The sequence below is a fragment of the Sciurus vulgaris genome, assembly GCF_902686455.1.
Source record: "Sciurus vulgaris genome assembly, chromosome: 2".
Lineage (NCBI taxonomy): Eukaryota > Metazoa > Chordata > Mammalia > Rodentia > Sciuridae > Sciurus > Sciurus vulgaris.
Window position 1 is genome coordinate 34,593,692 of NC_136462.1, and position 14,516 is coordinate 34,608,207.

At 48.7% G+C, this 14,516-nt stretch overlaps 1 protein-coding gene across 3 annotated transcripts in view; it reads left to right on the forward strand.

Moving 5' to 3' along the window:
* The window catches only part of ACTN1 (actinin alpha 1), a 92,498-nt gene that overhangs the window by 55,045 nt on the left and 22,937 nt on the right, over positions 1–14,516 (forward strand). For all 3 annotated transcript variants that reach the window (XM_079129301.1, XM_079129303.1, XM_079129302.1), the window contains exons 3-8: positions 65–184; positions 6,892–6,978; positions 8,719–8,806; positions 9,526–9,604; positions 11,990–12,071; positions 13,883–13,968. In XM_079129301.1, the coding sequence (XP_078985427.1) occupies positions 65–184; positions 6,892–6,978; positions 8,719–8,806; positions 9,526–9,604; positions 11,990–12,071; positions 13,883–13,968 (542 nt within the window). The remainder of the gene's footprint in view (positions 1–64; positions 185–6,891; positions 6,979–8,718; positions 8,807–9,525; positions 9,605–11,989; positions 12,072–13,882; positions 13,969–14,516) is intronic.

Sequence of the window (14,516 nt, forward strand, 5' to 3'; positions counted from 1 at the left end):
TGTTATGAGGGTAGCCCTGGGTCCTGGATAATCGCATCTTACCTCCTCCTTTTTTTCCAATCAGGCGAACGCTTGGCCAAGCCGGAGAGAGGCAAGATGCGGGTCCACAAGATCTCCAATGTCAACAAGGCCCTGGATTTCATAGCAAGCAAAGGGGTCAAACTGGTATCCATTGGCGCTGAGGGTGAGTAAGGCTTGCCCTCAGCTGTTCTGATGTCCCGTGCGCCCAGGTTCCATTGGTCTTTTGTGCCCTGACTCCCAGTATCGCTTGACCTTTGGAAGCAGGTCCTCTAGCACCTCTGTCTGGTCAGTCTGAAAGTCTTCATGTAAGGACAGCACTTTTCCTTTAATCTCAGGCCCGCCCCACACCAAGGACTCAACACCCTCCTGTTCACTTCTGTTCCTACAGCCCCTCTGCCAAGTCGTTGCTTCTTGGAGTCTGGCAAGTTGGAAAACGGCCTTCCTTATCTTTTGGCCTCACCATTCTTTGCTGCCTTCAGGATGTGGCTGGGGGAGGCTGGGGACCCTGAGGCTCCATGGCCCTGGAGAGACTGCTGTTTTCTGCAAACACATTTTTAATAGTGTTTCCTTGTAGTGTAGCTCCTTGGCTCTTTGGCCATCACTTTACAAAAACTTTTTATCCCCCAAGCTTTTTAAAACTACTATGAGCATGTTGTTAACAATTAAAAGAGAGTAGCATGCTTCCTGGTGTGCGCTGCGGTGGCTCTGAGTGTTTTGGGGGAGGTTGAGGCACTTAGAATATTCTAACCAGGGCCCTTCATTAGGGTGCCCCATGGACCTAGCAAGTATTTCTGGGGCGCCTGCTGTGCGATGCAGAGATCTAAAGATGTGTGCAGCACAGTCTCATTCAGTCGTTAATTCATGATACAGCTGCAGCTGAGAACCGAGCCCACATGGGCTGGAAAATATTGTGCTGGAGTCCTTTAACCAGTAATCCCGCTTAGTCCTCCCCACAGCGACCTTCTGAGGCAGCTCTGGTTAGAATTCCTTTTTTACAATAAGAAAATGTGCACATGGAGATTACATTGCCTCGTGTAAGTTGCCAAGCCAAAATGCAAATCCAGGTCTGCCCAACAGCAGAGAAAGGTCCCAGGGAGTCCCAGTGACCAGTCTTTGGACAGAGTCGGGGTCTTGCTCTTGGTAAACCCATAGGAGCAGATCTCTCCTGGATGATGTCCAGTCCCCTTTCTTCTGGAACAGAGGGTTTTTGTGCTGATACATCAAATCAAGACACTTCCAAGATGGATCAGCAAACTCTAGTGCATGGGGCTGAGTCTGACTGACGTGGGTTTTTGTAAATATTGGAACAGAGCCACGCCCACTGTATACGTGTCTTTTGTGGCTGTTCTTGAGCCACAGTGGCAGAGTTGAGCAGTTGCTACTGAGACCATATGGCCAGCAAAGCAAAAATATTTCCTATCGAGCCCTTTACAGAAAATGTCTGCCAGCCTCTGCCGTATTCAGAATTCAGGCTAGGGCTTGTAGCAGTCACTGCCGTGCCCTATGGATCCCAAGCATCCCCAATAGCAGGCTCGGTAAATTTTCAAAGCACTTGCACATAGCAGAGTGCTCTCCTTTGTGATCAAGAAAATATTCTTGGCCATTTAATAAGAACAAAGGAATTTGCTGGAGGAATAAAAACTTGGCAGAAACTGGTTTAGCTAACTGTGCACATAAAGCCATGACCAGTACGCTCAGTGCTCTGGTGCCCCCCACAGCAGGGAGGTGGAGGGTGTGTGAGGTGAGCTGGGGTGAGTGGCAGGGATGGGTGGGGACTGTGGTGGCTTGAGAGCAGGACAGACGCCACATAGATCTAACCAGTCAGCTGTGTGGGAATACGGGTCCAGCCCTGCAGGATCCTCTAGCTTTTCAAAAGAAGCCAGAAATACTGATTTTTAGAGAGGAAAAATTGGCAACTAACTGGGAAAAGAAAAAAAAAAAATTTAAAGACTCTATGAGGAGGGAACAGAAAAGGGAGAGGAAAGAGACAGCACTTTCTAGTACCTCTGCCTGGCTGGGCCTTCCATGGGTTATCTCCTGTACCATCGAGACCAGCCACATTTTATAGTTAAGGAAACTGAGGCTCAGAAAAATTGCTAGAGAGGAAGAGATACTCAGCTGGGCCCAGGCTCAGACCCTAGCGGCTTCTGGATGACAGCTGGGCTCAACCCAGGTGGGTGGGCTCTGGGCTTGAGGGCATTGCTGGGTCCTTGTGTGGGGGCCCAGGACCCAACCTGCACTTGTGATTTGCCTTAGGAATGAAAGGGCAGGCCAGGTCCCAGCAGAGTGAGGAGCTGAGACACGCCCTGGTGTGGACTCGGATCTCACCACCTCCCCCGGGCTGCGGAAATCCCTTCCCCTGGCCGGCCTCCGTGTTCCAGTTCCTTTGACACAGGCCTAACACGAGATGCTCTTTATCTTCTCACTGCCCTCGGGAGCAGTGTGTTTAACTGAGGCTTCCTGGCTTGAAATAATCTACTCATTTCAAGCTGAGCCTGAGGACCATGCTGGAACAGCTGCTCTGCCCAGGCAGGAAGCTAGATTAGCCACCCCGTGGGTTTTGTCTTTTATTGAAATGAGGTTTTCTGCTGTAGAGTATGAAGGAAAAGGTAGTGGATTGGGTGGCCTGGAATGAGCTCTCCTGGGGGTGACGTGGGGGATGTTGTCAGTGGTCCTAATAGAGGAGCATCTGGGGCTAGGTGCAGGCCCAGTCAGTCATTTGGCAACAACTAGACTCCCTGGTCCACCCTAAAGGGCAGAACCAGGCCCTCAAGGGAGGCCCTATGGACAGGTGGACTCTGGACGATGTGCTTACCCTTGGGAAATAGAACAGGTGCTCCTGGAATGTCATTCGGTCCCTGTCTCTGAAGGTGTCCAAAAGGAGGCCAGAGGCACAACACTTCCATATGTTGTACAGGGGTTAGAATAGATGCCTAAGATTTCTTCTGCCATTTTAAATTCTAGAATGTTTGGACTTCATGAGATTGAGACGTGGCCTGGGTGAATGGTTGGAATTTAACCAGGGAAAGGGACCAGAGAAGGATGTTTTATTTGAAGATCTATGGGGAGAGACAGCTTGATGGTTTGGGTGCTGGAGTCTGGGGATGGTGTTGATGATTAAGCATCAGTCAGAATGGGGGGCAGCACAGGTACAGTAGCAAAAGCATTGGCCTGAAAGGTGGTGACCCTGGGTTCTGGCCTCTGTGATGTGGGATTCCTGCAGCATGATTCACTCTACTCTCTGAACACGTGCAGGTGACTGCATCCCTGTTGTTGGGGAGAAATGGGTTCCGAGCAAACAGGATGTGAGCAGCTTGGTAGCTCGCCATAGACCAGGAGGGACACACGGCTGGCTGCTGCTTCTCCACACTGGTGGCAGGCGTGGTGAATCTCTCACATGGTTTTCCTACAACAGTTGTGGCTTTGGAACTCTCTGGGTCCAGCCTTCCAAGCAGCCTCCTGACTACTGAGTGCCTGTGAGATGGGTCACCTCTGCTGCCAACACAGAGGCCTGGAACAGGGATCCGCCTGACTGTGGGGTGGGAAGGAGAGCCTTCTAGGGAGTTCTGCTCTGGTGGGACATGGAACAGGAGCCAGGTGGAACTGGGCTTGAGTGGACTCTTAATTGAAAACACCTCACTCTGTTTATTCCTTGAACCTCTGTTTTCTGGTGAAATGACTTCTTTGGTATGAATGAGAATTCAGTAAACAAAGATCCCTGGGGGGCTCTGAAGAGGGAGGAGAGGAGTAATTATGTCCCCAAAGAGAAGGTGCAGGGCCTCCCTTATTGCCAGGAGGACAGATCTGCCGGCCCTGAGCTCAAGGCCAGCAGGAGGCCAAGGTATTTGGCCTCTTAGCACTGGGACAAAGGAGAGGAGTTGGCAGGGGGCGGGCAGCCAGCACTGCAGCCCCCAGGCCTAGAAAGGCTGAACTGCAGGGTTACCACTTTCTCCAAGCTTAAAGCAAACAAACAAACAAACAAAACCCTCATATTTGATGAAATGCTGTCCATAAAGTTTCACTGTAAAGATTTTTTCCAAGTCATTAAAAACTCATGAATGCAGTGTGTTTAAGTGGCTGCTTTAATTATCTGTTTGAGCACAGCTGTGCTCCTTCCCACACCTGGGCCCTGCTCCCGGAGAGACTGCTTTGTTCCCAGGGGGCCGTCACCTCTGCCCATCATCCATTCACCAGCAGGTGGAGGGCTTTCTCAGGGACAGGCCTTGTTCTGGGGTCTAAGGCGCCACGGGTGCAAAACAGGAAAAAATCCTGGGGAGCTTACATTCCAAAAGGGGAGAGAAAATACACAAGATACACATGTGTATGTCAGGCGGAGAAAAATAAGCCGGGAGTCAAGTGGGCTGTCAGGAAGGCGTCAGTGAGCGGGCCTGGCGAGGCAAGGGGCAAACAACTGGCTATCCCCAAACACCCAGAGCCAGGCCCAGGTCGGGCGGGCTCCGCCCAGAGAGGGGCACTTTTGAGCAGAGTGCTGGGCTCTGGGGATTTACTGAGTCAGTCTTTGTACTTTGTGCATTCACACAGTTTCCAGTTTGGGGCCAGGATAAATAACCCAACAACAAGTGTCTTTAGACAGAAGCCTTACTCCGCATTTCAGCTCCTGGGCCAGGGGTAGATTCCTAAAGATAGAATTTCACTGCCCCAAAGTTGAACAATTGTAAGATGCTTGCTTCTTGTGGCCAAATTATTTCCCAGCAAGCTTTTTTTTTTTTTTTTTTTTTTTTAAGCCAATTTATACATCTAGCTGTAATGTGATAGCCTTGTTTGTACCAAGGTGGGTGCCTATTTTTTAACTCTGCTAATTTAGTGGCTGGGAATTTGGTGTTTTATTTGTTTGAATCCAAGGGAGAGTGAACATTCTTATGAATTGGTTATGTGTATGTTATGTTTTGTGATGTGTCTGTTTATGTCTTTTACCTGTTTTACCTATTGAGGGTTGAGGCTTTTTTCTTATCAGTTTTAACTCTTTAAATGTTACAGATATTAAACCATTGGAAAGTATGTTTTTTCCTCCAGGACTAGAAATTGAACCCAGGGGCACTCAACCAGTGAACTACATTCCCAGTCCTTTTTATTTCTAATTTTGAGACAGGGTCTTGCTAAGTTGCCCATGCTGGCCTCTAGCTTGAATCCTCCTGCCTCAGCCTCCCAAGTATCTGGAATGACAGGGTGCACCACCATGCCTAGCAGAGTCTGTTTTTTGAATCATTAAAACCTTATGAACTGATGCTCAGTGGGCAAATCGGCCTCCCTGCAGTGTGTCCTGTCAAACACTGGCCGGCTGTGCTGCTTGTTCATGAAAACGGTGGCACACTTTCACTGTTCTCTCTCTAACCCAAGGCTTTGAACCCGGCAGCTGGGGCTCTGTTAACAGGGAGAGTTACATCCTATCCCATCCCATGTCCCAGGTGGGCCCAGCATCCTCATGCAGATCCCCGGTGTTGCCCACCCCTTGGATTCTGCTGTGGCCCGCCATTGCTCTGAGCCCTGTGTCTTGGTTTTCAGGAGCAGTGTGTGGCCTTGACCTTGCCTTTGAGGGAGGGGCTCAGATCATAGAGTGGAGCTTTCTAGTGGGAATCCACACTGTAAGGGGTTTATGGAACACACACCCTAGTGGACATGGCAGATCCCTCTGGACTCCCTGGAAATGGCCCCTTTTCGTGGTTTTCTTGTCTTTCCAGTGTATCTTGCCAGTGGGCCTGCACCTGCTCAGCTCCCGAGACCATGAAGAGCTCCATGTTTAGGATCCTAAAGACAGGGCTTATTTCTGCTTGTGTGCCCTGCCTTTAGGCACCGCAAGGAGGAGAGAGAAAGGAAGAGGAAAGAAAGAACGAACTTAGTAGAATTTATAGCATTTAACAGTCTAAAAAAATGTTACTTAGAGTAGATAAAGCAGCTTATCTCTGAGTTGAGATCTTAAAGCTTTTGTGTGATATTATAAACAAAAATCTACTTTAATAACCTAGCTAATGGCATCATGAAGTTGCATTTTGAGTCACCGGATCATTCAAGTGGCAGTTGATAAAACTGTCAAGCCTGTGACTTTTTGTTGCTCTTGCTGGCTCTCTGCATGCGGATGGTTATTTTTTATCTATTTATTTATTTTTTTGTGGTGCTGGGGATCGAACCCAGGGCCTTGTGCTTGCAAAGCAAGCACTCTACTGACTGAGCTATCTCCCCAGCCCGCAGATGGATATTTTGAGAGCGATTGACCGGAGACCCCCAGCTCACGGAGTTGCTGGAACATCTCTGACCACTTGGAAACCCAACCCCTCTGTACCGGGCTGGCAGCACAGTGCAGGGCTCAAGGCAGCCCCTTCTCTGTGGCTTTTTCTGATGCTGCATCCACTGTCCCCCAGTAGACTCGCCCACACCTCCTTGTGCCTCAAATAGACTTCTCTCCTGGCACCTGTTGTGGTTGACTGTGCTAACTGTAAAGAAAAATAAAACTAAACAAAATCTCCTTTTAAGACTAGAAGAGTAGAGAAAGGAGACTGTGGGAAAGGAGGGAGGGAAAGGGGAATGAAGTTGACCAAATTATGTGCGTATACAAATATGTCACAATGAATTCCACTATTATGTACAATTATAATGCACCCAAACCAAACCAAGCCTCCTATTAGGGACTGGGGTGTAGCTCAGAGGTAGATCATGTGCTGAGCATGCAAGAGGCTCTGGGTTCAATCCTCAGCACGAAGTAAATAAATGAAATCGTCGTCTTTTCCTTGAGAAGTAGGGCTCTGTGGTCTTTGATTCTTCATGTGGTTCGTGGAGTGTGACCTGGGAGCTCAGGGAATTTTAATTCCGCTCTGCTGTGGCCTGTCCTAATGTGTCCTGTTGCTCTTTCTCTAGAAATCGTGGATGGGAATGTGAAGATGACCCTGGGCATGATCTGGACCATCATCCTTCGCTTTGCCATCCAGGACATCTCTGTGGAAGGTGGGCTTCTGCCTCTTCACCAAGCTTGCACCTCTCCCCTGCCTCTGCCATCTTGTCTTCCTCCCTGGGATCAGGAGAACTCCCTCACCACCCCCTTCCCCAATGACACTGGATCACAGACCGTGTCCTGGGCTTCTTACCCATTTCTGGGCCTCTGCCCTCTCTCCTAATCTGTGTAGAAAAGTATGAGCTATTTGAGGCACTGATTCCTATAGGCATGTTGAGCCAAAACTTATGGGGTACAGCAAAGGCAGTCTAAGAGGGAGGTTTATAGCAGTAAGCATGTACATCATAAGCACCCTATAGACTTATTGGCCCCATGGAAACTATGCACTTTAGGAAGCCCAAGTCTGCTATGGGGAAGTATACTGGAAGGCCTGCCTAGCTGTTGGGTGGCAACAGATGAGGACTCGGTCCTCCACTTTGCTCCCACAGCACCCTCTGGTGGCCACTTTGCAGATCTTTGGGGCCTACCGTGGTCTGCGGCGCTGGTCCATCTCAACTTTTGACTCCACATTCCAGCAGTTTTCGGGCTCTATGTCTGACATGCATTGTTTTTATTTTGCCACATTTGTGCATTGCCATGCACGTGATAAAACACTTTTTTAAACAAAAAAAACTTTTTTAAACAAAAGTTTAAAATGTGATATGGAGATAATATTTCTAAAATATCATTTTAATGGTATAGAAATCTTAAAACACATTTTCATTCATAGGAATTTCTTAATGAAAACAATGTGGATTAAGTTGCTTTGTCATGCAAATCTTGGTTTGACACTGTATAATATAGCAGTATGAGGGTCTAAGTTAAGTTTGTATACAGTGTGGAGAGCTGGAGTGGGTGAATTGAATCACTTCTTAGTGATAGTGGCTGTAAATCCATTTTCCAGATAGCTTTCTTCATGCTTTTTATTCTTTTTAAGTGTATTTTTTGTTGATTCCCATTGAATCATTATTTTAATCTTGCTATATAGTCAACAAAAAACTTGCACTAAAAAGCATTCACTTTGACAATATCTTCATTCTTGTTTTTGGCTGAATTATAATCTTTTTAGGAACCCTTTAATGTCACTTTGAAGTCCATTTTATGAGTCAAAAGTAAATGAGGTCAACCACGACCCATTTCACTAGATACTATAACCTGCAATTCACAGTTGTGAACACATGGGGGCAGTGTGCAGCCTTTCAGGTGTTGGGAGCTTTCTGGGTCTTGGATTCCTGTCTTCACTTATAGCTAGGTGACTTCTTCATGCCCAGAGTAGCAGAGGGCATCAGTGCCAATCCATGTAACAAATACAAAGAAACTTTTTTTTTTTTTTAAGATGGTTGAAAACCTGAGTAAGAATCCTCAGGCTTTCTTCTCACTCTGCAGGCTACATGATTCTGTCTGGAGGTTCCTGGTCCTTTAGATTTCCCAGTCTAATCCAGTTCCTTCCAAAGTGACTGCCTGCCTGACAGGCTGCTGACTTTTCTTGTATAAGTGGGAGCGGGGGAAATGCCTCTGAACATCTGAGGGCTGCTTCCAGTATCTGGTGGCCAGCTTGCTTCCTCCCTCACTCTCCTGTTTCTCACATAGCTTCTCAAATCTGTTGAGGAGAGAGACATGATGGCTGGTGCTTCTGCCTCCTTGGTACCAGCAGGGTTAGAATCTAGAGGGTGTAGTGAGGCCTCCTGGAAGCCAGCACCCCTCCCTCGCCTGGATCAGCTCACTCATTCCTCTGCCTGTCCCCTTCCCTGCAGAGACCTCAGCCAAGGAAGGGCTGCTCCTGTGGTGTCAGAGGAAGACGGCCCCTTACAAAAATGTCAACATCCAAAACTTCCACATCAGGTGGGTGCCAGGGGCTGGGGCTCCTTCTGAAGCTGGGCTGCTTCCCTCAAGACCTTTTAGAGCTGGGGTTGTGGCTCAGTGGCAGAGAGCTTGCCTAGCATGTGTGAGGCACTGGGTTTGATTCTTAGCATGCATAAAAATAAATAAATAAAATAAAGGCATGCTGTCTGTCCATCTACAACTACCAAAAAAAAAAAAAAAAAGATCTTGTGGGCCCCCCCTGGCATATCGGTCTCAGTTTTAGAACGGTTGAGGTCCTTGGGGAAGAAGTAGCTTTTCTGGGAAAGAGGGTGTTGCTGTCCCCTTGAATCCCTTCCCCCTCCCTGCAGGGCCTTGGACAAGGCCACTGCCTGACATATGTTTGGTTGATATGTGTTACTAGGAAGATCCCCAAGGAAAATTTCCAGGAAGTCCCAATCTGGGACTCCAGACCAGCAGACCAGGGCCATGGACCTCAGTGGGGGGAAGGGATGCGTGTGACTGGTTTATCTGAACTAGCCAACCCCCTACCAAGGCCTGACCCCAAGTGCCTGGGATTACGACAGGAAGAAATCTCTCCATCCTGTCTAAACTTGTGCTCTGAAGAATTACGTGTTCATCTTGAATAAAGGAGGCTCCTCTTGATGCCCCTCCCTGGGGTAGTGCTTGGCGGCCCCTGTTTGCCCACACCCTGCAGACACCTTACTCACTTGCCCCTGCCCTGTTCTCTCCCCCTGCAGCTGGAAGGACGGCCTTGGCTTCTGTGCCTTGATCCACCGACACCGGCCTGAGCTGATTGACTACGGGAAGCTGCGGAAGGTACATATACTCACCTGACTTTATGCCACCAGCTCCTGCCCTCGCAATCCCCAGCAGCTGGGGACAAGGCCAGTGGAGGACAGGGACTCTGCTCTGAGAGCCCAGGCTGAGGGATGTTGGCCCTACAGACTATCCAGACAGAGCCCAATCTGGAGGCGAGCAGAAGACCACCCTTCCTGTTAGGGCTCCTTCGCTGCCGTGTGTACTTGGGCACACACAGCTCACCAGGAAAACCGCCAGAGCTGTGGCCGTACGTTGTTAGATGACATTCTGGGTGGCATATCCCCATCTTGGTATCCGGGTTTCGTAAAGAGAAAGATGTTACTTGTATGATTTAAAACATTCTAAGGTCCATGAACTGCAGTGCGTCCTGGGGCAGGAAGGCCATCCGCTGGATTTGGTTTCCTTGGATGCTGCTTTGTTTCATTTGTGCTTCTGGCCGGGCCCAGGGCGGAAATGGCCTCCACTCTTTGCTACGTTTTCTGTCATCCTGGCTGCTGCCGGAGACTTTCCCAGAAGGACTCCATCTGCTTTGTTTTGAGCAATTTCTCCCTAAAAACTTCAGAAGTGAATGTATTTCTCTCTTGGTTGCTCGTAATTCTCATTTGAGCAAACAGGGAAACTGAGTCCTGGGCTGGCAGTATTGGCTTTCTTAGGTCAGTCTGGGGGACTAGCAAGGAAGTGGGGGGCACACCAGGAGCTTTCCTCACTAAGGGTTTGTTTTTTCACCCACATTAAAATTTTTTTTTTCATATTGAACTTTCATTTTTATTCTCAATAATACACTTAAGTATTATCCTTTAAGAAAACATTTGAAGCATAAATGTTAAAGGTCTATCAGTTGTAAGTATGCTGTCAAAGGGCCTCCTAAAATTCTTAAAATTAAAAACAAAAACAAAAACAAAAAAAACTTGCCAGGCGTGGTGGTCCACACCTGTAATTCAGCAGTTCAGGAGGCTGAGGCAGGAGGATCGTGAGCTCAAGGCCAGCCTCAGCAACTTAGTGAGGCCCTAAACAGCTCAGCAAGATCCTGTCTCTAAATAAAATATAAAAAGGGTGGGGATGTGGCTTAGTGGTTAAGTGCCCCTGGGTTCAGTCCCCAGTACCAAAAAACCCCCCAAAACCCAAAAAACAAAACAAAAAAACTGTGGTAAAATAAATACATAATTTTTTTTTTTTTTTTTTTTTTTTTTTTTTTTGGCGGTGCTGGGGATCGAATCCAGGGCCTTGTGCTTGCAAGGCAAGCACTCTACCAACTGAGCTATCTCCCCAGCCCAATACATAACATTTTTAAAAACTATCTTAGGCGTGCAGTTCAGCAGCCTTGTTTACATTCACACTGTTGTGCAAACCTCACAACTGTCCATGTCCAGAACTCTTTACATTGCAAAACTGAAATACTGTGCCCCCTCACTCCTGCCAGCCCCTGGTGACTTCCTGTCTCCATAATTTTGACTCTCTGGATACTTAAAACAAGTAGCATCCTATAGTGTTTTTTCTTTGCATAATGTTTTCAAGGTTCATTGTGTTGGAAGATATATCAAGATTTCCCTCCTTTTTAGGACTAATATTCCATGGTGGGTCTGTATGGTGTTCCACTTACTCATTCCTCTGTTGATGGGCAGTTGAATTCCACCCTTCAGTTATTGTGAATAATGCTGCTGAGAACATGAGTGTGCATGTATCTCTCCAATACCCTGCTTTCAGTTCTTTGGGTTGTACACTCAGAAGTGGACTTGCTGGATCGTTTGGTCGCACCACACAGCGTTGCGTCTTATTATATTCCCGCCATGATTCCATCCCATTCCAGTGCACAAGGATCCCAGTTTCTCCACATCCTCGCTCAGTTTTCATGAGAAGTAAGCAGAGGCAGGAATAGTTAAAAAACCGTGGCTATCTGAAGGACCCCCCCCCTCCCCCAGATTTCATGGAATAGGAACATGAAAGGACTCCTGCTGTAACCTCTAACTAGCCATAGTTAAGAGTGCCTAGTCCAGCTCCTGAGTTGCAGATAGAGAAACTGAGTCCAGGTCACTTACCCATGAGTGGCTGAGCTGAAGCCAGAAGCCAGGACAGATGGTTCCTGCTCCCAGCATGCATTTTGCAGCCATTCTTTCCTAGCCTAACTCAGTCTGTAGGCCAGTAGTCTTCACCCTGCTTCCCTGCAAGAGAAACCGAAGCCTGAAGAGGAAAGAGACTGTTTCAAAGCCCCAGCCAATGATCCCTGGTGATGAGGCCAGCCCTGTCCACCGGGGCTGTGCCCTGAGATGGAGCCTGGGAGGGGCTGCAGGAAGGCCCCTCTGCCCCCAGTTTTGTGACTACAGAGCTGGGTGACCTGTGACTCGTTATGGCTTCCCTTATTATCATTTCCTCTCCTCCCTCCAGGACGACCCACTCACGAACCTGAACACAGCCTTCGATGTGGCAGAGAAGTATCTGGACATCCCCAAGATGCTGGATGCTGAAGGTAACCGGGCTCCCTCGCCTTTGGGGACCATCTGGGACCTCCTCTGAGGAGCCTGGGAATTGCCTGCCTGTAAGGATTCCGTGCTCCCTGAGGCGCAGGGGAGAGGTGCTAGTGCGGCCACCTGCCTGGGGACAGGTTCAGGGTTCGACACGAGAACATCTTGACCACACATATGGTCCTGGGGCTGGAAACCCGTGCTTCCTGGCCACCTGGCCTGGCTCTGTGCTTCCACCGTGCCGAGCAGCTCTGCTGGGGGCGGGCGTGGGCAGAGGTTGTCAGGTGAGGGGAAGCATCGGCCGTGAGGCAGGCTGGGATCCTTCTAGGTCTTCTCTTCCCTTTCTCTGCCCTGGCCTCCATGGCCTCTTTCCCTCGGGGCCCTCCCTGGGCCCATATGCCCAGACACCATGTTGGAAGTGCCTGCTTCGTGTCAAGAGGCGGGAAAGGAGCTGCTGTTGTCCCCGTCCCCTCCGCTCCCTGCTCCCCTAACCCCCAGTGGCATTTTAAATTGAAAAATATCACTAGGAAAAATCTCAAACATCCACAAAAACAAAGAGAGTCGTAGAATGGCCTTCTGTATATCCCTCATCCAGATGTAGTGATGATTAAGATTTTGTCACCGTTTTTCTCTTTTTTTCTTTGTTGAAATAAATATTGAGTCGAATCTCAGATATTGCGTAATTTCATCACTACCTCAGAATACCTACCTGAAAAATATGGATATTTTCTGAGGTAACCGGAAAGCAATTTTCATATCTAGCAAATTGACAATAATTCCTTGACATATCTATTGCCCAGTTCATAATCAAATCTCCCTCATTGTTTGAGAAATGTCTTTGAAGGGCTCAGGATATAGCTCAGTGGCAGGGCGCCTGCCTTGCATTCACGGAGCCCTGGGTCCAGTCCCTGCACTGCAAAACCAGGAACAGCAACATATCTTTGAGAGATGTTTTGTTTTAATCAGGAGGCAGACAAGGGTCCTGGGTGGTGTTTGGCATCTCTTCTCCCCTCCTCCCCCATCAGTCCTGCCATTGAACTTGTGCAGATAGGGGCCCTGCCGTCCTATAGAATGTTCTTTCCTCCTGGTTTGCCTGTTGCTTCCCTGGTTCCTTTGCCTCTGCTGTTCCCATCAGCGGAGGGCCGGCTAGATTCTGGCGAGAGGACTTTACAGTACCCCTGGCTGCTTCTTGTGCCTTCTTGGGAGGAGTGCTGTGTGCTCACTGCTGGATTTTTTTCTTTTTGGTTGCACATGATAGTAGAATGTATTTTGACTTGTTATACATACACGGGGTATAATTTCCCATTTTCGTGGATGTACGTGGTGTGGAGTTACACTGGCCGTGTGTTCATATGTAGACTCGGGAAGGTTCTGTCTGATTCATTCTACTGTCTTTCCTATTTCCATCCCCCCTCCCTTCCCTTCATTCCCCTCTGTCTAATCTGGTGAACCTCTACTCCCCCACTCCCCCACCTATTGTGAGTCAGCATCTGCATATCAGAGAGAACATTTGGTCTTTGGTTTTGGGGGACTGACTTATTTCACTTAGCATGATAGTCTTCAGTTCCATCCATTTACCAGCATGATTTCCATAATCATTTACCAGCAGAAGGCCATGATTTCATTATTCTTTATGACTGAGTAATTGGGCACCTAAGTTGGTTCTATAACTTCTAAGCAGCTATTGTGAGTTGAGCTGCTGTAAGCATTTGATATGGCTGCATCACTATAGTATTCTGATTTTAAATCCTTTCAATATTTGCCAAGGAGTGGGATAACTCACCCGCTGGCTTTAACTCCATATTTTTCTTGACAGACATCGTTGGAACTGCTCGGCCAGATGAGAAAGCCATCATGACTTACGTGTCCAGCTTCTACCATGCCTTCTCTGGAGCCCAGAAGGTACCTGGGGCCCTGTTCCTTCCATGCCCAGCACACCTGGTGTCGGACCCCAAAACCTGCCCTCCTGCCCTGCCCGCCCGCCCACCTGCCCCATCCAGGTGCCTGGATGGCCTCGTCTCGTGGGTAGAGTTAGTCCTGGCTCTTAGGTGGCGTGTTCTTCTCGCTTGGCTCCTCTCCCACCCTGCACCTCTTCTCTCTCCCTCTCCCTCTCTCTCTTCCTTTCCTGTTACTGAGAAATTTAAGTAAGAGCTTCTGGGCCTTCTAGGACCAACCTACTTGTGTAGGCAGGAAGGGCTATGTGTGTGACATGGGCCACCTGAATGGTCCTGGGTCTGGGGGGTGGAGTGGGCTGCAGCCCCTCCAGGTCCAGCTCTGTTCTTGATAGTGGCAGGACTTCCCTGGGGGACGCGGTGCTGTCCACAGCAACTTTGGGCCCCTGTGCTTCCTTCTGTATTCTGCCTGGGAACCCCATTTGGTCTGTCTGCACTCTGTGTAACCAGACAGAGGAGGGGAGACTGAAGGTGGGCGACCGTGAGCTCCTTCAAGTG